Below are 26115 nucleotides of genomic sequence, written 5' to 3'. Positions count from 1 at the left end.
TAAAATAGAATTTGCTATAAGTGATAAACTGAAAATAAATTTCTTCAGCAATTAACTGATTTATCTTTGTTCTTTAACAGGCAGAGGAAATATTGAGGCGAGAGCTAGAGAAGAAAGAAACACCAGGATTATATTGTTTGCTTGGTGATGTTCTTAAAGATCACCAATGCTATGACAAGGCCTGGGAGCTCTCCAGGCACCGCAGTGCCCGTGCACAACGCTCTAAAGGCCTCCTCCATCTCCGCAACCGGGAATTCAGGGAATGTGTAGAGTGCTTTGAACGTTCCGTGCAGATCAACCCTATGCAGGTCAGGAAATGATACAGATATGGCTATATCTTCATTGGTGTGTTTTGAAGGATTACACTTTTAAAAAAGGCAGTTCTGTGCAAAAAATGTTAAAATGACTGTTTTGTGTTCCGCATAATTACTACACTCCCACTTTAGAAAAATTTTAAAGGTTTTCAGTCTTGAAAATGTTATATCCAGAACCTGTTTGGTATTTAAATTCAGTGTCTTTTTCCAATGAATCTCAGTCTTGTGCTTGTTCAAATGAACTTCAGATAACATAAAAACACCTTTAGAATGGACGTCAAAATGAACATAAATTCTTCCTTTATCTTCCGCTTCTCTAAATATCTCAGGAAATGCCAGTGCTAACCAAATCTGTACTATTACTCAGATACAAGACTTACTGAAATCAAGATGACTCACAGAGAATGAAGGGCTGCAGAAGTTGGCCTGTGGGGCTCAAAACTGAGAAATACTCTGCTAAGATGCAATTTTATTTTATGTCTTATCCAAAGGAAGTTTTAAGTAAAAGGCAATGGAAGACAAATAGTCCAGTCCATATAAAAAAGTGAACATTTCCTTCTCTTGTTGCTCATGGTAATAGAGCTATTAAAGATTCAGAAGTTCTATTAAAGGAAGGATCTATTAAAAATTCAGATTAATTGTTTCAGACAAATAGGTTGAGTAAACGACTAGTGTGAACTGGCATATCACTGTCTTCTAAAGTCTATGTATATTCTGTCAGTGGAGATTTGAATTGTTGATTCCTGTTCTGGAATGTCTTGTACACAAAGAGCAGAGAGGGAGGTGATTTTAAATTCAAGAACTTACAAGGGAATACTAGGAAAATTCATTCATTAATTGTTTAAAGATTTGGGAATAATTTATAAGGAAAATAAGGACTCTATGTCACAAAGACTTTCTTTTGGATGGCTGTCAGAAATCTTTTTGGAAGAAGTCATTTTAAACCGTAGCATGTGATTCCCCAGAATATCTGATGGATAAACCATTCTGTGAGACTTCCTTTAAACCTATCTACTCTTTATCAACCAAAACTGGTGGAGGTCTCTGAGGTAGGTCTCTGCAATATGAGGCAACCACAATATTAGACTTTGGAGAATCAACAAAGGGATTAAAATCTCACAGTTCAAATATATCTGAAACCCATCTTCATGAGCACTGCTGCTCACAGAATGACTTGTTTCTGTGTGTGCCTAATAGGTGACAGCTGTGTTTCTCTTGCACTTTCACTAAGAGCATCTTACAAGGATAGGCTGAGACAATTCCAATGGGTTAGTGGAGGAGAACGGGAAAGGAGATAAAAGAGCTCATGCAGTGAGTTCTCCAAATGTGAAAGAAAGGCTGTGTAAAACAAAGCTTACAGATTGTTAAATTACAGATTTGTTAGGTTTTGTAATGAACAATGTATGGTTCTGTATATCAGGTCAATTCACGCTTGAATTTTCTGGAAATCACGTTCATGGCACCTTTTTTATGTCCGTACTATTTTCCACTGTGTTCCAGTCTACATGAAAAGAATAATCATATTCTGTGTTAGACTATTTGGCTCACAAATTCTCAGGATGATTTTCTGGGTGTGAGGCAAAACAAGAGATTTCTCTCAATTTTGGGAAGACAGTCATATTTTAGAAATCAGCTTGCCATCAACTGTGTCTGGTATTTTAAAGCTTTGGACAATTCGCTGAGCCTTATTCACAACAAGTTTCTTTCTCATTTCTCTTCTAATATTAAAAGCAACAGAAAGAAGAGTTGGCTGGAATCTCTAATTGGAAAAGATAAAATCAAGTCTCTGTATTTTCTTAAACTGCAGTATGTTCTGTCAGCATGATGCATTCAAAGCAATCTAAATTACAAGGCAGATAAACTTCCAAAATTGAGTAATTAAGAAGGTACTCAGGTAGGCTTTCACTCAACTAGAGCTCTTAAAATTGTAATTACTAATTCAAAAAGCTAATTCCATTCTGCAGGTGATAAATGGTTTCTGAATTAACGCTAATATCAACATACAAGTATTATAATAAAGAACTTATTAGTTTCTAAACAAAACAGAACAGAAAAGCATGTACTTTTCTTATCTAAATAGTAGAAATTGCTTTACAATGATTTTTTTTTTTAAAATATTCAGTTATACTTTTAACCAGTTGTTTTGGAACTGTGTTCCCACTAATATAAGAGAAGTATTTAGACTTAAATAATTTCATAATCATATAGACTTTAATAAAAACTTTTCTGGAAATTCCTGATGACTACTTTTAACAGAGTCTAAGCTTAAATTTTCTTCCTCTGCTGGTCACTGTCTTCAGTCTTGAAAAGGAGAAAATTTCACAGATCATTTTCATGTGTTTTTTCAATCAGCAGTTTTGCCAATGCTTTTTTTTTTTTTTTTTTTTTTTTAATTTCCAAAAAAGAACGTTAACCTAGTTCCAAAGTCTTGACAAAACCTTTTTTGAACTTTGGATGAAGTTTCCCTTACTCTGCCTTGCTTTGATCATTCTACTCTCTTACTCTGCTTTTCATGTCCAGGGAGTTATCAATCTAGAAAGAAGAGAAAGGGGAGTTAACCAGGTAGCAGCTATTGACAGTGCTGTCTCCTGGAAACTGAGTGGACAAGAGACTAAAAAAATGAGTCTGCACTAATTTTATTTCCTTCTAATTTTGCCCTCTGAGATTTGGGAAACAATTTGTTTTTTATCCGTATGCAGATGAGTTTAAGGATTGTGGAAAGAAAAGCAACAGGCTGACTATGCTGAAAAGTAGATATTCCTGATTGCACGGATGAGAAATAATTGGCAGAACCACCTCTGCATTCACATGATTCAAGGATCGGTCATCCCACGTAAACTCCTGAATGCAAAAAGATGTTTATTGCTAGTCTTATTTAGTTCTTTTCTTGATGTGTTGAAGATTGCCTACCTGGGTGCCAGATATGGCAAGGATGAGTGTAATACATTTATATACTGGGATCTCAGCTAGGTTTTGAACCAGATTAACAATAAATTCCATAGCAAGTAACCCAGATTAATCCAGCTGAATCAGACATTCTTACTGATTTTAAGTTGGGGCTGAAAGACAGTAAAATTAGACTGATTTGGAGAGAGTTGCATAAAATATCTGCCATAGAGGTCACAGTTATTCTTAGAAGTAAATAGTGCCTTACAGATCATAGAATCATAGAATGGCCTGGGTTGAAAAGGATCACAGTGATCATCTAGTTTCAGCCCCCCTGCTATGTGCAGGGTTCCCAAGCACCAGACCAGGCTGCCCAGGGATGGGGCATCCACAACCTCCTTGGGCAACCTGTTCCAGTGCGTCACCACCCTCTGTGTGAAAAACTTCCTCCTAATATCTAACCTAAACCTCCCCTGTCTTAGTTCAAAACCATTCCCCTTTGTCCTATCATATGAGCTATCATCTTGATCAGAAAAATAGTATTTCTTGTAAAATGTGGTTTCCTCAAAATAAGTTTCCTGGTATTTGCCATTTGGCTTAGTAATGCTACAATGTGATCAGGAATTCTTCATAAGATAAAGCAAAGTATTCAAACCTTTGAATAACTGTTCCATTCTTTTTGCAGATGTGTTGTTAAGGAGCACTTCATGTATGGTTAAGTGGTCTTAGTATAGTCAACATTTTTGTTTGTCGATATTTATTAAAAACTTGAACCTAAAGTTTATCTATGTTCTCTGTATGGGATATTGTTTATTCCAATGTAATATATTGTAACTGAAAATCAGGTAAAACCACCAAGAATAGTGTGGATTTGGGCATCAAAGCAAAGTGATTTACTTCATGCAGAAATATATATGTATATATGTAATCATGCATTTTTCTCTCCAGCTAGGTGTATGGTTTTCCTTGGGCTGCGCATACATTGCTTTGGAAGGCTATGAAGGTGCTGCCAAAGCATTTCAGCGCTGTGTCACATTGGAACCAGATGTATGTACATTTCAACAAGCGATTCAGATGGCTTATCTAAAAGCAACAAGGATGTTTGCATTATAAACAAGCAGAGCAATAATGAAAAACTTCTTTAAACTTTAGCCCTCTAAATAAATTAAACTTGTGCATAAAGGATATATTTTTGTCATCAGGCATCATAAAAATTCTTACCTAATACTTTGTCCAAGTATGTGTGTGTGAAAGTTAAAATAAGTTTGAGCAGAAAATTCCTGTATGCTTCCATACGTTGCTGTAGCAGGAAGAAAAAAAAAAAAAAAAAAAGGAATGGAACACAAGGAGAGGTAAGAAGAGAGGAAACACTGAATAGAAATACTTAATCCTTTAAGTAATCAAAAGCTCTTGTGGGGAAAAAAATGTCAAATAAGTGGTTATATGGCAGGCACTCTTTTTTCTTGGGGAAAAGAACGAAAGAGCAACAGATGGTGATAGAGTAGTTTATTAACAAAATTGAAAGAACTTGGAAAAAAAAGTGCAGATAACCTTGTATTTAACTGGAAATTTGCCTTTTTCATGTATTGGCACTTTTGTTTCGATACGGTAGATTTTACTCCTCAACTGTGTTCACTTATTTCTCCTGTACTTGACTGCGTTCCTATGAGCAGGCTGACTGACTTCTGTGCAGGTTTTGTGAGTAAAGGAGTAAAGGAGTAAAGCTCAGCTGACACCTAGTTACAGGGGATGAAACCTGTCTCTATACAGTAATCTACAACAACATCATGACCATTTTCATTCCCAAGATTATTTAAATACTTCCTAATTCTGAGGGTAGCCTTTGAGCAAGAGTACATTTCACTGCAATACCTGGATTCTACCATTGGAAATCAGTGGTGCGGCTTTAAATTGGCAGCATTGAAAGGTGATGGGCAGGTATTACTTCAGCATGTGGCTTTGCTGGTTTTACCAGAGGAATGATTGAGCTTTGTGTAATCCTTTTCAGCCAAAGCATTTGATAATCAGTTATATTTATTTATGTTTATGTAATATTTATTTTAATGTATATATTTGCCTCTTGCCATGTATTACATATGATATGTTAATGTGTGATAATATGCATGATACTCTGAAGCACTTCATTTACATATTTTTGTCAAGTATAGTATTTTTTTTCTCTTCTTGTCATTGTAGAATGCTGAGGCCTGGAACAATTTATCAACTGCGTACATCAGATTAAAGCAGAAGTAAGTATTCCAAAACAATTAGAAAATACTGCTTCCAAAATAAATATTTGTTTTTTCTTTTTCTTTTTTTTTAATAAATTGATTTTTTTATTCTTACAATGTGGATAACTCATTTTTCATATCCTTTCAGTTCTCTCTTCTGGGTTGAAACATTAATAAGTTTATTTTGCAGGAAGTGCACTTTCATAAACTTTATAAAAGTAGCAACTTCTCACCCTACATTTTTTTCTTGTTCACTGTATTATGATGTACTATCTATAACTGGTGCAAAACATTTATATTAAATTTGGAAGCTAATTTGCCTATTTTAAGAAGACGTATCCGTTTCAGACAAATCATATATTCAGACATATGTCAGTTCATACTACATTAATCTCAGGAGAGTTAAAGGAAAAAGAGGCAGTTTAATGTAATGAAAGCAGATGGAGATCTACACACATGAAAGCTCACTTGTTCTTTTCCTGCTAATTCAACCATTAGTACAAGAAGCTTTGTCCTAAATGTACTGCCTTTCTTATTTTGCATTTCAACTCAGTATAATTGAAGTTGCTCATACACGGAATACCTGAAATAACTTAGCATTTAAGAAAAGTTTTCACATTATAACTTATCTCCAGTGAATGAAATAATAAAATAGGATATATATTTTTTAAAAAAGCTTACTCAAAATCTGGTAACAGTTTACACAGTCATGCAGTTGTGAGGAAAAACAGAAAAGTGACAAAGAATAGTAGTTTTTCATAGAAGGAACATGTGGAGGAGCTAATATTGTATGTAAATTCAATGAATGATTCAAGATGTAAATGGGAACAGGAAGGAGGAGAAAGTGAAGGTTAAATGACTGCTTATGACCAGAAAGAGTTGTAGAAATAAAAAACTTCTTTTACCTTTTCAGTAGTTCCTCACATCTTCAGCACTGCCTTAAAAATGCATGATTTAATTATAAAAATACTCTTCTTTTAATTTCTCTGTAGCCTTGTAAAAACAAGATTATATAAAAGATGATTATAAAAATAAGATGACTTAGTCCAAAATAACTCTCCTCACTGGAAGCTGTTTCTTCTTAAGAGTGCATGTAATAGATTGCTCCTTTTTTTTTTTTTTTTTTTTTGCGTGAAGTTCAAAAGGAGATATAAGTGCTCAATGGATTGGCTTATACGTAAAATAAGTATGTACATAAAATCCAAACTGCTTTTCTGCCTATTCATCAACTATGAGGTTGATAAACCAACGGGTGATTGGTTTCACTTTTATTTAATTTTATAATTGTGAACCTACTTGTGATTTAACATGAGAAATGCATTAAAAAATTGCGAACTATTTGATTTTTTTGATCTAAAACGGTAAAGGAGGGTAACTTTTGAGCTTGTTTTCCCCATTAATCATGTGGGAAAGGAGTATGTGTAAAGTCAGCATTATATGCTAATAGAGAAGTGCAGCCTGTATTTGCTGTGCAATAGCTTCTCCAAACTTGCTGTGCAATCACTTACAGATGAAGACTGTGATTTTGTTGAATCCACTTTGAGACCAGAGGATATTTGTTGGATGATCTATTTTGGAGGGGATGAAAGCTTAGATTTTTATAGTTCAAGCCTGATAAAGAAGAGAAGAAAAATACGATGAGAGAGAAGACTGAGAAAAGGAGGGGGGGAAAAAAAGATACCAAAATTAATTACTTGCTTTTGCTGCAGCCAGGCTCTTAAGTCAGTCCCATCAGTTTTCAGTTGTGCATTTGGGTAAGGCTTAGCAGAGTCTCACACAACAGGCAAATATAAAACGTATATGTCTTTTTGAAGACTGTATGCAAACAAGTTGCTGACACCTAAATGAATGGGAGTTTGTTGTGTTTTGGTTTTCTTTGCTTTTTAAGAAAAGTTTGCAAGTTTTCTGTATTCTGAATTTCCTCAAGAAAAAATTAATTGTGATGAAAGCAGGCTCTACCATTCAGTTCATCAGATAATTTTCTGAGTGCTTGGAGGTCTCCGAAATGTAGATCTCAAATATCTTTAAAGCAGAATGGTTTCACCATTCTGCTCTTTTTTGGTGAAAGATTTTGAGTTTCCAAGACAGGATAACTGGTGCTGTCTTCTGGCTCCTGTTTGGATGTGAACTAGTTCAGGTGATGCACTGGATAAAGACATTCCATCCTTATATGTTATCTTAAGCACAGAATGTAGAGGACTTCATTGGCCTATGGACTAATTTGCCTTAGCTGTTACAAAACAAATGGCCTGCTTTTCTTCAACAATTTTGCCCTGTCACTCAGCTCTCCTTGGGTGTAAGTAGTCAGTCTTTTCATACAATGGATTTAGATTGGCACTTCCTCAGAGTTTTCCCTGATTGAGCCACTCCAGACTTTTCATGATCCACTGGTTAGTCAGCCCTTTTTCCTGGTTGGGATATTTACACTTCCCTGGACCTTCATTTTGAAACTCATCCAACAGTTTCTTTGAGCTGTCATTCTTCAGAAAAAGAACTTTTAGCAACTTCAGTGATACAGCAAGCAAATTGCAAATTTTGATAATAAGCCAACTTTATATGGTCTTTATTAAAAAGAGATTTATGTCATACGCAAAGATTTTTTACTCGGGTTTTTTACTCAGGTTTTCATCTCAGGAAAATTACTCCTTTGTGCTTTTTCTGCTTTTTACAACCGTCCAGCTGAAAGCAGGCTTCAATCTCTTAACGTCATAAGAACCATATTATCCTGTCTCTAGCAAAGGTTTTCTTAAAATCTCAAATTTATTGAAACTTTTGGCAATACATATAAAGCTTTGAAGTGGGCACACAGACCGTACTGACGTATGCTTCAGGTTGTACTAAGGCCTCTTATTCCTTCTTCCTCCTCTGTCAGCATTGGCCACATCTACTGCAGGAGGTCATAACCTCTGTAAACTGCATGTCAGTAGCTTTCTACTCATGCACTTGATTTGGCCAAACTGTCTTATGTTACTCAGCAGAGAATATCATTTCTCTCTCCTTGAGTGGGAAATGGTAAAGAGTTGCCTAGAGTGGATCCATATGGAAAAAAGCTATGTAGAAGATGCTTCTTGACTTGACACTGACTTTTCAGGAAGCATTCTGGTCACTTTTATTCCACGGTACTTTGACCTGCCTCTAAAAAAGTGTGCACTGTGAGCAGCACGTTTGGTGAAGGCTGCTGAAAGTGTTTGAGGCCATTGTCAAAATTGCACTTAGTAGCATAAGGAAATAGAGCGTGTAAGTAAAGCTTCCAGCTAACATAAGAAAAAATAATTAAAAACACTGGAATTCTGTGCAATGAGTATTTACATTTGCCATGTGCAAAAAATAAAAGCTTTTATTTTTAAGTAGCTTTTATGTGATAAAATGGGTCAACTGTACTTGCCATGAATTTAGTTGTGAAAAGAAGAATTCTGAAGTTGGCTTTTTAAATTCTTTGTAATGTACTCTGTCACTGTTGTAAGGTTTTTTTCTCATGGCTTAAGTTAAAAATTCAAAAAAAAATATTTAGGTGGCATTTTACTGAATTTTTGTGTTCTGTAATACATAATTTCAGTAAAATGTATTTGAGAGCTAACATAAAGAAAACTTCGTACTGAGGAGTGAACTGACCAGAAGGAAATTGGCAAGAGAAAATGAGGAAGTATCAATATTATAAATTATTCACTCTAACTTGTACACTGGGTTTTAAACAGATTTTTTTTTTAAATAGACAGCCTTTTAGTTGATGCTGTGCCAGCTGTTGTTAATGTATTTGTATACATTCTTCTTTTTTGTTTAGAACCAAAGCATTTCGAACCCTCCAGGAAGCACTCAAATGCAACTATGAGCATTGGCAAATTTGGGAGAATTATCTTCTCACCAGTACAGATGTTGGAGAGTTTTCAGAAGCAATTAAAGCTTATCATCGGCTCATGGATTTAAGAGAAAAGTATAAGGACACACAGGTGGGGAAGTTTTCACATTAAGTCATTCTGTATATTTTTTCTTGTAAGACAGATTACTGCTGATACTGGTATCAGTAATGATAGTGCACATACCAATGAAGTTATGTAGTCAAGCTATTTAAATTTATCTGCACTGTAAGACTTAAGTATTTAAAATAAAAATGATCAGGAAAGCTTTTTCCTCAGGAAATCCTCAGATTGCCTCAGGTTTTATAGAAGGGTAACTGTGAAACTGGCAGTTTTCAGGTCTGTTCCTAAACCGAAGGTGCCATCTGTCCACACTGTTGTCGCATATCTCGCATAGAAATCGTATACATTATTTAGCATACAGAAAGGCAAGCTTTTCCCATGTGTTTGAAAATTCTACAGAAGGTCACCTGAAAGCAAGTTATGTTTAATGGATTGAATGCGTTAGTAGAACATCGATTCTTAATTATCTGGAACAAAGGAAAATATTGGCAGCACTTTGCTCATCTTTCATTTGTAGTTCAGTTAATTTCTTTGTCTGTAAATGAATGCTTTAGATAAAATCCAGAAAGCCTACTTTAACGGTCGCCAGTGACAAATTACCTGGCCTAAAACCAGATTCTGATCTAAGCGGGGTTCTGTGCACTCAGTGAAAACAGCAAGGTGAATCTGAAAGGAAATCTGAAGAGTGCCTTGAGGAATTATCAGTGAACTGCATATGAGCATTTAGGGATTTTATTTGTAGCTCCAAGGTTAGGGAATCCAGCTGTAGCTGGTCTTTGGAATCAGGGGTATGTCTCTTTTCTTTTCCATAAAGTGACTTAAAGGAGCGTTTGTAAATCTTGGGTGGTTGAGTTCGGTTTTGAGGAGAGGGAACTGACTAGTTTTGATAGCAGAAATGTATCGCTTGTTCATGGGTTTGGGAGGCCTCGGGGAGATGGAGTACTAAAGCTTCTTTCAGATTACTGTTGAGTATGTTGTACATGAGTACAGTACTGTTATGAAGCCAACCATACATGGGATAGCATTATATATAAATTAAATATTTTGAGTTTTGTACGGCTGAACATTGAAGGTCACTGAAACTCTTTGCATTAAAAAGTATATATGAAAAGCAGTCTCATATAAGGTAAAGATTAGTCTGTTTAGCATATTGTGATTCTTGTGAGGTCTGTGATTATTCAGGGAACATTTTATAAATAATATGCTTTTTATGGCTTGTTTCCTTATGTGCTAATTCAAAAATAGTTTTAGAGGTGGTGTACTATATCTTTATTCTTTATTCTGGTTGATGTCTGAGTAGGAATCAAGCATCCTGTTTCTGCTCATTCTAGATATTTGGAGATGATACATGCTCCTATTAAAGTGGTTATTATCAAGTTTTATGTAGGATATTTAATTAAAGTATTTGGGGATATTGCTTCCAATTAATTTCTGGTTTTGTTCTGTAACTTTTTCACCTCTTTTCCCTAAGACTTCTAATCTTGCATTACTATTTTTACCCAGAATTATAGACGTACTATCTATACTACATTTTTTTAATTATAACCTGGTTTTCACTTTGTCTGCTGTTATGCGATATGCTTTATGACTCCCAGTATAGCTCCTAATACAATTTACTTATGTTGAAGCATTTTACTGTTGGCCAAGGAAAAACTGAGAGCCTGATTAAGAGTTTTAGAAAGACTTTAATCAGTAGTCTTCACAAGAAAGAGAAGAATGTTTCCATAACAAAACAAGATCAAAAATGAAGTGCATAAAACTTTTGAGACTGTTTACAAAGCTCAATTTATGAGCCTCTCCCATTTGCCAACTAGCCTTCTGTAAGCAAAGATACGCTGTGAGCTTCTTGTGCAATTGTATTTTAATGAAGTACAATCAGGAACTCGAGTAAGTGGAAGCATGCACCTCGATTTCCATGCAACACAGAGCAATCTTCTCTTGGGTTGTACTTCTTATTTGTAGTAGTCACAGATTTTAACTGATAGGCTATTAAGCTATATAGTAGTAAATTAGAAGGTTGGAATTTGGAAAGCAAGTATACAAATACTCTTATTCAACTGAGTTTCTTCTAGAACTCAGAATGCGTCAAATAAGGGTGTGCAACTGAATTTGTAATTTGAAATGTCCTCAGTTAGTGTAGTTAGAGCAATCATTTGTAAATCACTGCTTTCTTTTATTAAAAGTAACACATTCCTATCTTTGTGATTTCTGTTGGATCATTGCTGTCTTTTTCCACCAGATTTCTGAATTCAGAAAGGAGCTTTGAGAATAAATTATTGTAGTTATTAAATAATGATGTTATCATTGTGGCAAAGATTCTAAGATTAAAATATCATGAAAATGAATTGATGTATGTTCAGATTCTGCAGACAAAATTTAATAAGGAAAAGCTTGAACAACCTGAACACCACAATAAAAGATTATGGCAGAGGAAGTACTTTAAAAGTCCCTGTTTCCTCATAATCCATTATAATATTTAAAGCATGCTTCTTTACCTTCCTTTCTTACTAGTTCTTAAAATTCTTTGAATTTCTTTAACTGTTTTTTTATTCATGAACTTACTGAGAAATAAAACTTGAAGACTTCACTTTTTATTGTTATGCAATAAATCGTACAGACTTGCTGAATTATTTGCAGCTTCAGCAGGTGGATCAGTCACTGAAAAATACCTGATGAAAAAGCCTTACCTGTTGTAACTGTCAATTAAGCCTCTGAATTATTAGTCTGAGCTGTAAAATACAGCTGAGAGATTTCTGCAACTACTAATGATGTTGCTTTGTACCACATGCCCTTTCTTGGAGCCAAGGCTTTTTTTTTTTTTTTTTTTTTTTTTTAACTTGGAAAGCTGCAGTTCTGCGAATAACAAAGTTGTTTTGCAGGTGGAAAAGCAGTTTTCCTACATTGCTTTCAGAAACCAGATCTCCATCCTGCACTGTGAAAAAAATGAGTTCAGAAATATGGAGAAGTGGTTCCTCCACAATTTCGTGTTCTTGAGAAACTGACAAAAAGTTTTTCTGTTACTTTTTCCATTACATATTGTCCTTTTTTCATATTGTCAGACTGTTTTTTAATAAGAGGCTGCGAAGGCATGTTTCAAGGGGATTCTGAGGAAAGAGAACAGGAGTTGATGCTTTGTCCTTTATATTAAATCCTTAATTTGGGGATTGGGAGGGCACAAGGGAGAGCTCATTGTCATTTTGGATCTGGTATCTGAGAGTTCCGTTTTTATTGAGTGCTGTCAATCCTTATTTGCATTAGTTAAGCTTCCGGAAGTAGTTGGATAAAGTGAATTTTTATATGAAAGGAACTGTTTGGAGAGCAATTCTGAAATAAGATTGATACCAGTCATAGCATTTAAAAACAATTATATTTGTTAGTGTGACCAGATGGTGTCTTTAGCATTCACAAAAGAAAAGTAGTAAGAAGAATATAAGTGGTGTGACATACTAAACAGATATTCTGCATGGTTGATCCTGTGTGGCATAGTTTATTAACAGAGGTAAAAGAAACAAACCCTACTACTTGTGTAGGATCCTGGGCAGCAGAGCATTGCTTCATTAGTTCAGCCCAATGGCAGCTTAACTCCCTCAAAGGTATAAATTAACATCTAACACTTAAGCAAGTGTCTAAAATGGAAAGCTGTGTTGGACTGCTAATACTTCTTGACAATTAGCACAATTCACTTGCTATTCTTAACAGCTTTGTTTAACAATTGGGCACAGCCAAGTAGTGTTAATCATTAATTAGTACTTAATGTGCCCTGTAATTTTGGATTTCACACTGGCTGTATTTTAACTGCTGTGATGCTAATGCTTGTATGCTGAATAACCAAAAATAAAATAAGATAAAAATTATTACGATTAAAGTGAAAGCAAATCATTAACTCTATGGGAATAAGAGTTACTTTTCAGTTGTTAAATCCTACTGACTGAGGAAACTTTTTTCACATCCAAATAAAATACTGTCTATAGAGCTCTTGTTAACCATGGGTGATGTATACCTGAATTTTCATGATTTAGAGGAGCAATTCTGATACTGTGGACTGAGAAATTGATTGAGAAGTCATGCTTACATATATGAATCCTCAGGGCCAGCTTTACTTCCTTTTCAAAACAGATCACAATTCAATGTTTCTTCTTACACCTCTTCTATGTTATACTAATGAAAATGTCAATATTTTCGGTGTTTTTCTAGCAAATATTTAAACAATACCTGATACATTTAATGATAGGATTTATTCCTTTAGTTTCTGAAACATAAATGCAATATGAGTTTCAAAACTTTATTTTATGAAGAATATGCTATTTTGCTTTGGGAGTGAGGGTTGCCTTTAGGTGATGTTCAGATATTTCTGGTAATGCCTGTGAAAAAAACTGGGGAAATATTTATGGTGCTTGTAGGTTTTTTTGTTTTGTTTTGCTTTTTTACTTTCTGTTATATATGTATCTATTTCATAACATTGTCAGCTATTTCAATTTGATAAGAATGTTTTTCTTGTCTGTTTTTCATTAAAGTCAGTAATTATTTCATAAAATATAAGTTAACTGAGTAATTTAAAAAAAAAGTTGTATTAGAACAATGAAGTATCATAGTAAACTTCACATGTTTTATTTCACGTGTAATATACTCTGATGTGCTAATTTTTATTTTACTTTCAGAAGTAAAAATTCGGGAGTGTTAAAGTTGGGAAATGAGTGGGTTTTTTTTTTTTACCTACATTTATGAATGCATGCATTAGGAGACTTTCATGTATTTTTATTTGTTGCTCTCTCTTCTGTGCTACACAAGAAAAGTAGCTCTCAGTAAGCCACAGCTTATACAGGTTTTATTTTCTTCTGATTTAATTCAGTGACTTATGGATTTACACTTGCTGTTTCAGTTTTCCTGTGAAACACGATTCAGTGAAACTGTCTTCTAATTCTGAGTGTCCACCTCTTCAAAACACAAAGTTTTGTTGTTTTTCTGCTTTTGGGACAGGGTAGCATTTCATACATGAAAAGAGCAGCTCCCATCCAGTTCACCAGCAGGTGCAAGTGTTCAGCAGTTCTTCAGGTCAGATCCCACATTCTCAAGTCAGTGACTCAGATAGTAGAGTCATCAAATGAGTGCTTGTAAAAAGTTTCATTGAACTGACTGACTTCATCAGAAATGCATTAAACAAAATTTCCAGGGCAGCATGAGTTGCTTTCCAGTTTCCAATCTCATCCAGTACATATATATAAAGGCAACTAAACAGAGGTCCTGTAAATAACAATGTCTTCCATTACCTCATTGCTCTGTTCAGCCTGTTAACTGATCTTTTTTACAGCTATATTGTAAGGTGAAAACATCTTCATGATGCTGCCATAATTTTCTATGCCATTCTCTTTCACATGAGCCTATCAGTGTAACCCGTCATTTGTGTCTTAGCTCTTTCACCCTTTTATCTTCTCCAACCATGGAGTTGGAGTTTAGATGAAGTTTAAATTAGCTGAATTATTCCCCTAATAAATACTGTATTTGCTATGTGGTGCTTCATTTGTTTTTTTATACCGATGCTTATGTTGATTTATATTGAAGTAAACCTTCTTTCCTGTTGCTTTTTTAAGGTTTTGGCTATTCTGGTCAGGGCAGTAGTAGATGGAATGGCAGATCGCACTGGAGAGGCAGCAAGTGGATTGAAGGGGAAATTGCAAGAGCTGTTGGGCAGAGTGACTTCACGAGTGACAAATGATGGGGAAATCTGGAGACTTTATGCCCGACTTTATGGAAATGGACAGAATGATAGCAGTGAAGATATTGAAAAGGTAAATGTATTCTGATTTCTGTGTTATGGATGCACACTATACAAACTTTGTTTTCCAGCAAATTAAGTACTATAATAAGACATGCTGTTGTTCCAATAAGCTTATCGTGTTTCTACAGCATGCATTTTATTATCCAACAAAAGCAAGATATTTTACATCATTTTTAAATTAAAAAAAATTATTTATTTTATCAGTGTTTCATTGTAAAGCATCCTAACACAATACACGTTCATTGTCCTGGATTCGTAGTCTGAAATTTTTCTTGGCAGCAATCTGATAGCTATATTATATTTTTATTTTTAATAGAAATCTTTGATTCTGAAAAGAAAAAATAGTGCCTTCTGGGAAAAAATGTATCATAATGGCATGATCCAATGGCAACATAAGCCATCTAAATTCTTCTTTGGATCCACAAAGAGAAAATGAACATTAAGAACATCTGTTACTCAGAGTGTCCAGTGTAAGAGCGCTTTGCGCTTACACAGCTTAAAATGAAATTAATACAATTTTGTAATTCTTAACCTGTTAAACTGTTGGACCCCCCCGATTACCTCTCTATGGTTTAGCTATGTTAACTTCCATCTCTTTTTCCTCTCATTTCCCAGGAAATTGAGTTGATTTCATTTCCAAAATTAACCACTCAGTATTGCTGCAAGTGTTTACTTTTGTGTGTGCAAGAAACTACTTTGCATTTGGTGTTGAATTTCCAAAATTCAAATAGCCTTGCATACTCCAAAAATACTTACAGGTTATGAGATCTTCACTGCAGCTGAAAATACACAAGGTCAGCAATCAGAATATGTTTCCTAATGGGGGTATGTCTTTGGCCAGGGCAAAAATGTCTGTCTGGAAGGTTGCTTGTCACTTGATGTCAAGTGTATTATGCGTATGGTTGGGCCCACAAATTGTATGCCTTTACAGTTAAAATTGGAATTACTTGGGCCTTGCTCAGTGTCTTCATTTTCAGGCTGTGCCTGTGAAATGCCTTGTTTAGTCCTTTCTCAAGTTCATTATAACTTCAGGTCTTCTCCTTTTTTTTCCTTCCCTGTTTTTCTTTACTACCAAACAATAAAAGGGATTTGGCCTATTTAGAATTCAGAAATACAGACTCTGCAATATCCGGTAATATATCCACAGATTCTTACTCAGACATGCAAACTAGGAGAGGCTCTGTCTATACTATAAATGTAATCATTTCAGAATCTGGTTACATCACAGTGTTCTTCACTAACCCAGTTATAAACATGGTTTCAATTTGTGGAGTAGACATGACTTTAACTGAGTTTTCCTAATCAGACTTGTTATGGAACATACGGCCTAGCCTGCCCTGCAGAATGCAGTCATGTTTATAAATACTTATGATATGCTCCCATGTAAATCCAAGTATTCTAGTGTGATGCACAGAGATGAATCGTGGAAAAGCAAAACTGTCTACAGTCACAGCACAAACTAGTATAAAAATCAATTTAAATATACTAGATAGTCACTTGTAGCTTCTTTGATATCAGATTATAAAGTATAACTGTGAAAAACACGAGTATTTATTTGCCAGAAGTATCATTTAATGTCAAATATTAAGTTAATATAATTATATGTAGAAGAATTCCAGATATATTGTTGCAATTTTCAACCCATTTTTATTGTTCAAAAGGTCCATGATTCTGAAAAGGTATTATTTTCTGTTTTGTGGCAACATAGAACAAAGAGATGGGAAAAGATCTGTCGTAGGATTGTGTTTCTCCTTACAAATGTAAGGTTTGACCATTATTCCATATTGTAATGCCTTATTTAGTGCATATCTAATTATATTTAGCCTATGTTTTTCCCAGAACTTAATTTGAAATAATGTCTGGCTGGCTATTGTAGAGATGTTATTTTGTTGTTGGTTTTTGTTTGTTTGCTTACCTTTCTGTTCTGCTGTCATATCTGACACCATGAATCACTTGAATCTACAGCTATGATTTACAGCAGTTTATTTATATACATTGAATCAGTGAGATGGGCGTTAGGAGTAAAAACTATTAACTTTTTTTTTTTTTTTTTTAACCTAGAATATATTTACACTCACACTTTGTAAGTAGTTGACTTTTTGTAGCTGACTTGCCACTTCATTGAGAACTTCTTTCTTTGCTGCCCTACACCCAGTACACACCTTTCCCACCAAGGACTCTTTCCAACCTCCAAGCTGCCTACTTGGATTCTGAAAATTTATTCCATAACCTTTGGGTAGGTCAGAACCTTTTCCTTCCAGGATAAATTCAGGTTCCAGAAGTGCAACCAACCAACCAACAAGGTTTTGAATTCTTTTCCATCTCTGACAACAAAACGCTCTAGCTCGTTGCTCTGACTCAGACACATTCAACAAGATTAAAATCAGGCTACTGTAAAAACTGTTCTCTTGGAAGTTTTTCCTTCTGCTGCTTAGTGCTACCAGCAATTAGAACCTAGGTTGTTCCAAAAAAGAAATAATCTGCACTAGTTTGACTTTATGCACCTTTATTGCCACTTGCAGCCATTCAGCATGAGCAGTTCAGTCACCTGGGCACTAGTGATTGGAACTCTTGCTGGGAGAGAGAAGGCAGAAGCTTTTGGGCTGACAGTCCCTAAATTTCATCCATCCTTGTTCAGCAGCCAGAAGGCTTTGTTGTGCTGTTGTACATGTACTGCACTGACAGCTTTTTCTTCCTTTGTATAATACTTAGACTTCTTAAAAATAAGTGATTGAAGAGTTGTTTTTGAACTAAGCCATGCATCTTTTCACGTGTATTTGTCTCTGGTGTTTCTTTCACTGTAGAAAGATCAAAAAAAAAAAAAAAAAAAAAAAAAAAAAAAAAAAAAAAAAAAAAGAATTTGTTTCTTTTTTTTTTTCTTGCTGATCCATGTGCTTTGGTTTAGTTAAGTAGATTTTTAGATTTCAGAGATTCACTAAATTTTTTTAGGTTTTTCTATGAATGCTCAATGCTTATTGTTTTGGAGTAGCTGTATGTCCTGACTTACATTCAATTCACAATCTCCTTACATTCAAACATAACTTTTAATTTCATTCATGAACTGCTTATTTCTTCTTCTGAGTACTGGGGTACTGATTCCAGTACAGCATTACGAGATTTGTTCTCTAGTTATCAAAAGTTAACAGAAGTTACAATAATGAGATGAATTGGTGGATTTTTTTCCTTGTCCTTGTGCTAGAAGAAAGCAATTGTTTTCCTTTACTCTCCATGCATCTTCCTGCTCCTTGTTAGATGCTTTTTCTTAATGGGAAACCCTCCTGTAGTGTTGTTTGTTTACATTCTCAGTTTATTTTATTCACACTGAGAACTGGTACAGTATGGCAACTAATAGTCATGTCTGTAAAATACTAACCAAAAATACATACATAGAAAGAATGCTTTGATGTATTCAGTTCTGCATTTAATTGTTACAAAATTACTATTCAGTGTGAGTACAAGTCTTTTTTCCTTTTCATGTGCATTCAATTATGATGCCTTAGCAAATATGGGTCACATCCATCAGTCTAGACAGATTTTTAGAAGATAAAAATGAGATACATGTTACTTTATATGCTTGTCATACTTGAGATGCAATATTGGTGAATAACATCTGTATTACAGCTGGTGCTTACCATTGCAGAAAAGGATGCTACTTCAACTTGCAGAAAATTAAGCACTGTAAAGATATGTTTATTTTCTTGACTGATCAACAAATTTATAGCCATTTAAAACTAAATTAGTCTTCTAGTTTGTTTTCATGAATACTGATTTTCCTTTCTTTCCTTCCTTGCAGTCACTTCAGTGTCTTACTAAGGCACATAAATGTGAAATTCAATCAAGTGACTGGGAGAAAGATGTTTCTTCTTTTAAGGAAGTAGCAAAAGGAGCCATAGAGATTGCATATGGTATGTCCTACCTGAAAAGAGCTTATGCATGATGACTGTAGCCAGTATTTATTAAGGAAAGTAATAAAATTTTGCCTCATTTATTATGTTTATTCCTACTATTTGGAGTCTTCTAACATAGAACATTCCAAACTTGGAATAAGGTAGAAATTGTGTTACGTGAGTCAGCAAACATGAATGGTAAAATGATAATTCCTTGCTTTCCAATATCTTGTAGCACTTATAGTTTATGCAATGTCTTATAGCAATTGTATAGCTCAAGTGTAAATGCGTCAGTAATTCAGTTCTCAAATTATGACATTTGATTGCCAGTGCCATGCCAGCATCTCCAGGATAGGTACTTGTATGTATACTCAGTAAGAGTAAACTGTGCTGTAGTATGTATTTGAGAAGGATTCTTTTACAGACTTACTGGTTTTGGATTTTCCCAAAATTACTTAGTGTTCTTTTTGAATATCCCAAAAAGGAATACTGCAACCAGTAAGTATAGATGATATTGAAGTACTTCTAATAACTGCAGTTGCTTAAGGATTATTGCTGTTGAGGTAATGTGTTTTTGTTTTGGGGGCCTTCTCCTCTGTGTTTGAATTTTAGTGGCTATAAAATGCAGTCAGAACAAATCCAATAATCAGGAGGCTTTGCAGATACTTTCTTCAGCTCGGCTTAACTTACGTGGCTTGTCGTCCAAAGCAAAGGTAGGAATGTTTGAATTATGTATCTTTATTCAGTTACTGGTACCCATTTTTTGGTTTTATGTCATTTACAGACAAAATAATATCTTTCTGTCTTGGTCAGTCATCAGAGAGATGTTTACTTCTACGCTAAGGATTCCATTTGTACATAGACTTTTACTAACCTTCCCACTACAATTTAACTGAAATAAACCTACTATTATAAAATTTCAGTGCTATCTTTCAGACTGAGTTAGAATTTTATTTAGTGTTGGGCATCCAGACTGAAATGTTTGGAAAAAATCAGTCATTTTCAAGACTTATTCCTTAGTGTGAGTAATCATGGGGAGGAGTGAAGCAGTCTGAGAAGGAATGGCTTGTAAGCCTCTAAAAGGGGGAGAAGTGTGTCCAGACTACTTTGTATCGCAGTTATTTATTTAGGAAGAAACTCATTTTAATTTGTTTTTTATGGATGTCTTATCAATTCAGCTAGTAATTATTTAGAAAAGGTTATTGCATTTGAATTATGTTTAGCTTTTGGAGCTGTAGCTTGTCCTCCATAGTCAAAGAGCCAAGTCTGTTTCTGCATCGTTATTATCCTAATTTTACAGTGTATCTCAACATGAGACACTGCCGTTGTTTAACTGAGGTCTGATACAGAACACATTTTTTTCAAAGTACACTTAATATCTTATTCTTCCTGGCTGTGTGTGGGGTTTTATAAATGTGAATTACAGAGTGTAAGTTTTATAACCTGTGCTTAGGTTACAAAGTGTTGATCCATCATCAGTGTGTTAAACTTCACTTGCTTTCTTTTAAATCCTGCAATTTTAAGGATAAGGACCTAGGAAAGCTATATAAAGCAGACATAAGTGAGCTCCATAACTAACTGTGCTTACAGATACTAATATATGTAAGTCATAGGAATGTATTGGAAAAAAGTCACGATTTATATGTTGTGTTGTGATTCACAACATTATTTAAGAAAAAAAAAAAAAAAAAAAAAGTCTGATTATTGGCCATGACTATAGAAGAAACAAGTTTACTTGACATAGATGATAAAAAGATCTACTGGTGGTTTTTCTTACCATAACACAGTCTTGAAAGATTAAGAATAATTTAATCTAATGCACTGTTTTCTTAATTTCTGAAGGTGCTTCTATGTTGTTGGCAGGTAATGGTGTCTCTGAGTTTTATGCCATTTTGCAGAAAGCTGACATGTTAAATAAAAAGCTGTTAGTGTGACTTAATTGTGTTTGCATAGTTTCTGATATGTCATTTTTTATTTGAAGTCTAACTGAATCTCTAAAGTGTGTTTGTGTTGATTGTGGTTTGAAAACTCAGCCATCTTCTGTAAGGTGAACTGTTGAACAGGTGTTTAGGAGTGTTCAAAATCTGCTTTAGAGTCCTCTTTTCCTGCCTCACCACCTCATCAGTGTGTGATTGTTTTGTGTTTAATTTTTTCTTTCAAGAGAGAAAAACACACAAAAAAGGCTAAGAGCTGACTCAGGAGTTACGATTTCAGAAAGAATGAAGGAGCAGTGAAAGTAGGCTTTAAACAACAACAATCCAAAATGTTATTGTCAGGACATGCAGGTGGACCATATTAGGAGGTTTTGGACTGGTGAGACAACACTGCTTCTCAGATTTCTGACCTCTACTTAGATCTCCAGCTCTGCGGATCCAGTCCCAGCTTAATGCCGCTCCCATAATGTAGCCAGACTCTGCTAAAGGCTGCCCCTAGAAAATGTGTTGTTAACAGGCTCCTTTCTGAAAAGAGCTTTCTGGGCAGTCGCATGCTTTGAAGTAGAGCACATTGGGCGCTCTTCTGCACCTTGGCGCCATGCGTCATTCAGATCTGACAGGCAGGGTCTTCCAACAGGAGAGAGGTCCTGGAGCTGTATTGTAAATGCATGAAATGTGGGTACTGTTGTGGGAAAAGATGAGGCACAAGCCCAAAGAGCAGTGGTGCATGAAGTCTCCCCAGGCTGCGTCTAGTTGAATAGAACGCTTTAACTGCATGGGAAAAAAGAATAAATAATTGTATCATTCTGTTCTACTGAGCTGTTTTAGCCAGAAAGAACCGAACTTTTCTGTCACATGAGGTTTGAGGGCTGAAAGTCAGAGAAGTCTCTGGACTTGTATCAGAAACATGTTCCTATTTTTGTGGAAGATAGTCCTGTCACTGAACCAAGGAACATTCTGAAACACACTGACGACTTCGGTTCAGGCTTTTAAAGTACTTGATATATATATCTGTATTGTTCCATTATGTTTTGATGATACAACGATGACAGATGTACTCCACAACAACTTTTGTTTTCTGGGTTTGTTTTTGTCTCTACATGTTGGCTTCTTATTATGACAGATGAAGTATGATTCACTTCCCTTTTACATAATAAGGGAGAAACATATGTTTGGGTCCCCCTGCTATGCTTATGTGGAGCAATAGCTCTTAAAGTCTCCATATTGCTCAAGTGACAGATTCTGGTCTTGCAATAGCAACTTATTCTGGTTTATCTCCATTCAGACCTTGTGTGTCTCAAGGCTTCAGACTACCTCCCCCTTAGTTTTCTTGTAAAGATGTGAATTTTATGATGGCTTCTGAGTTAGGTGCTGTTTGTGTTCTTTATTGTCTTAGTCTTTAAGAACAAACTATTTTCATTATGTGTCAGTATTTTGTCTTCTCTTATATGACATAATTATGCACAGATGCATGTCTCTGCTCATACATGTCTTGACACCAAATACACAAGTTTTATTTGGGTTTTTGGAGAAAATGACACAACAGTATGAGACACTGAGAAGATGGCCTCTAAAATCCACAGATAATATTTAATCAGCAGGCGAATTGGTAAGCTGTAGTTGGCAGTCTGAGGAGTTGTTTTTGGTTTGAGTTTCACAGCAAAATCCGTAACATTCCGTGCAATTGGGAGTCAGTGTGCAGTGCAGTCAGATCAGAGACCCAACCTTCCCCTCCTCAGAGGGATTTGGTCCCTTTGAGGCACCTTCTGTTTATTAGTCGCAGGATGAACACAGGGAGAGCAATAGCAGTGTGAAAGGCAGCGGAGTAGTGGTGGGGAGGCTCCTAAGCTCTCTCCCCTGAAACGGAGAAACTATAAATGTAGTTTAAACTAACGTTTCTCTCTGTTGCACAGCAACGCTTTGTAGAGGTAGGAAGCCATGAGATTTGCAGTGAGATCGCTGATGAGGTGACGACTATGGACAACTTGATTGCTGAACTCCAGGAACTGAGCAACCAGCTGAGGGACCAGGGCTGAATCAGACCAGATTTCGTGTCTGGGACACAAGAATGATGTATTTGTTTTGTTACAACTTTTTACTGATGAAGTGTAACAATTCTAAAGCAACTACAGCCTTAATAAACGTTTTTCCGAACACTGCTATTCTTGTGGTGAGCTTTTTTCAGATAATAGACCTCTTAAGATCCTTATCTGCTCTTGTAGCGTTACGAAGTCGTGCGTCTGCCTCCTCGGGCCCAGATTTTCTGGCAGCGAGCCGGCTGTGTTTATAAGGCGATTATTGAGGATTAGTTCTGGCTGAGCGCATGGCGCGGGCGGCGCCAGGCCCCGCGCGGCGCCCCACCCACGGTGCGAGCCATGCAGCGCGAGAGGTGCCGGGGCGGAGGAGCTGGAAGACCAGCCGGCGGAGGCGGGAGCTGACGCCTCCCACCCTCAGCAGCGAGGCGCACAGCCAATCGGAGGGCGCGTCTTTCTGCAGCTGGCCAATCAGGAGCTGCAAAGCCACCGCCATAGGTGAGGCGCTGAGGCGAGGACCGGCCATGAGGCGGGCGGTGCGTGGCGGCGCTGGGGCGTGAGGGAGCGCGTGTCGGGCCGGGGTGTAGAGCAGCAGTAAAGGAGTGTTATTTCAGTGCTCGAAGGTGAACGCGTCTTCACGTCTTTGTAAAGCTTTGTATCCCTGTAAAGCTGCTAAGAATGGAGAATGAATTGTTTACTTGCCGGGATTTTTATGTGAGGCTCCCACAGAATTATCGTTTCAACAAAGGACAAACCTGCTCGTGAGGGAGAGTTTGAGTGCACAACACTATTTCATGGAAATGGTTCGTTAAGGAGAGACATAAAAGTTTTCACAGAGTGAATTTGCTGGAGATATTTTCGTTTTGCTCATACATACGTAGTGAAGGCCCTGCATGAATTAAACAAAAAATGGACCATCGCTTTTGAGGGAATCACACCACTCCTGTTGTTTTAAAGTTATATTTTTATATGACTTTGCTTATTCACAGAGATGAAAAATCTTCAAAATTGTTTTATTGCTACCAGGATTAAATTTTCTTGGGAAGGGTTTGGACATGGAATGATTTGGTGGCAGAAAACTCGCAGTCCTCTTTAGATCTTTTGGCAGAATTTAAGCCATGATGATATCCAACTCTCAAGCAAGTGGTCGTATGAAAAAGTCATTCTGCTCCTCTAGAGTGTCTCTTCTGTGGTATTTCATGTTTTCTTAGCACAGATTTTTCCTCGTTTGAGCCTCCCTCTCCTTGCAGATGTGTGGAATCTAAGCAACTTTGTCTTTTGTCTAATACAGGAAAAGCCTGCTATTGATGGTGTGTAGCTGAAGAGTGGATTGGATAGTGTCATGGCAGCACAGCAGTTTGTACTGTTGTATTTAGTGACGGGGAATATCTGTAGAGACTTAATAAAATAAAATAAAATAAAATGGAGAAATACAACTTAAATGTGTACAGGCGGCATAAATATAGTGGAGGATGGACAAGCAGGAGCTGGATCACCCTTTTAGGAGACACTGGCTATTCAGAACAGATCATCATCCTGGGAGATCTCAGTCACTTCATCCGTGAGACCAAGCACCAGATGTAACATTTACAGGTATGTTGTTGCTACCTCTTCACATTAGTGATGTTTTCATCTCTCTCAGATGCAAAGTGAGATTATTTTGTTAAGGAGTTTGTCACAGAGGATATTTTAAACAAAAGCCACCTCAGTACATTGTATGATACTCATGTTCTGCACTCATAGCAAGAGCATTTAGCTCTATGAGACCAAAAAGGACCGTTACTAGAAAAGCTCTTGCTGTCAAAAAGCTTTTTTAGTATGGAAAGAAAGAAGAACATTTCTCAAGCAGAATATAGTATTTCCAGATCTTCATCCCACAGGGAGCATCTGTCTTGTAACATGGAAATGATTTTCACTTAAACCAGGCCCATGACAACTGAGGAAGGAATCCTTGTGGGTTTAGCAAAGCTGTATAGACCTTCCCAATGTAGCAGTCATACCTACAAACACCTCTGTAATGTCTGTTATTTTCAAGTGCTCTGTGTACAGCCATGTAAGAGAAACTACAGAGTAGCGTGTACCAGATTAAGCAGTATTTCACAGGAATTGCTTATATATTAGAAGTTCATGTACTTGGTTTTTCTTTTTGTCATCTATGCCATTAGAGCTGATCTGGTATGAAGCAGAGGAAAAATGAGCGAGTCTAGAATTTTTCAGCTTCTGCCTACTCAAGAAGCAACTGTCTCAGGGTCTTGAAGATGAGTACAAAGTTAAGATAAAGCGATAAAGATAAGATAAAGCATGAAGGATGTAACGTATGAAGGAGAACTTGCTCGCATGGCTGAAGAGGGTTTGTTCATGTGTCTTTGACCTAATATGGCTCAACCTACAATGTATTTTCAACCACTGGTATTCAGAACCCAGGGAAGATCTCCTGATTCACTCAGAGGGCTGTGTCAGCACACTATTGCAGCAGGGTGTGGTGCTAAAAGCTTTTCATGGGCTGGGATATCGCTGCTCATGAGCAACAGGAATGTTCTTTTAGGGCCAGTGAGGCCACACTGAGTCAGGCAGGTCTCCCTGAATAAATAACACTAGGTGATGTGTGCCACGTCCCACTGTCCTCCATTTTCCTTCAGCCATACTGACTGTCCATTCAGAAAGGTGAGCAGCTTTCATCCCAGCATTTATGCAGAGCTCTTTACCAAATATCCCTTGAAATGAAATAAGGCCTGGAATATTTTTCCGTGTCTAAAAATGGTATACAACTTGTATGCAAATGCAGAGGGTACATTCACAAGGTTAGCTTCAGGGTATGTATGTATGTACATTGGTTAAAACTATTCTTACAGCTGTTATCAAAATAAATAAGGTAGGAAAAAAGGTATTAATTTCATCCTGCTAATAATATACAAGTACGTTGTTTTTCTTCCAGCTAATAGTGTACAACTTGGCTTCTCTGAGCTTGAACTGGAGCTTGGAGGAAAATTTATATAATTGCTTTTACTGTGATTTCTTAAGCTAGGTGATTCATGTTTCAGAAGTGCTTTTGTAAAACCAATTTTGTGATTTTTGTTTATATTTAAGCATGCATACATGCACAAAACCACACATTAATCACATGTGTGTGTGTCATA

At 36.2% G+C, this 26115-nt stretch overlaps 1 protein-coding gene across 1 annotated transcript in view; it reads left to right on the top strand.

Moving 5' to 3' along the window:
- The window catches only part of TTC27 (tetratricopeptide repeat domain 27), a gene marked incomplete at both ends in the record, with an annotated part of 103984 nt that extends 81003 nt beyond the window's left edge, over positions 1–22981 (top strand). The window contains 8 exons of the mRNA XM_079549923.1: positions 81–308; positions 4149–4247; positions 5397–5449; positions 9213–9378; positions 14937–15134; positions 18918–19029; positions 19624–19724; positions 22859–22981. Of these exons, the coding sequence (XP_079406049.1) occupies positions 81–308; positions 4149–4247; positions 5397–5449; positions 9213–9378; positions 14937–15134; positions 18918–19029; positions 19624–19724; positions 22859–22981 (1080 nt within the window). The remainder of the gene's footprint in view (positions 1–80; positions 309–4148; positions 4248–5396; positions 5450–9212; positions 9379–14936; positions 15135–18917; positions 19030–19623; positions 19725–22858) is intronic.
- Positions 22982–26115: the final 3134 nt, after the last annotated feature.

This window comes from Tetrao urogallus (assembly GCF_951394365.1).
Source record: "Tetrao urogallus genome assembly, chromosome: 2".
Taxonomy (NCBI): domain Eukaryota; kingdom Metazoa; phylum Chordata; class Aves; order Galliformes; family Phasianidae; genus Tetrao; species Tetrao urogallus.
Note: the sequence above shows the minus strand (reverse complement) of the source record. Positions and strands in the feature narration are given on the sequence as shown.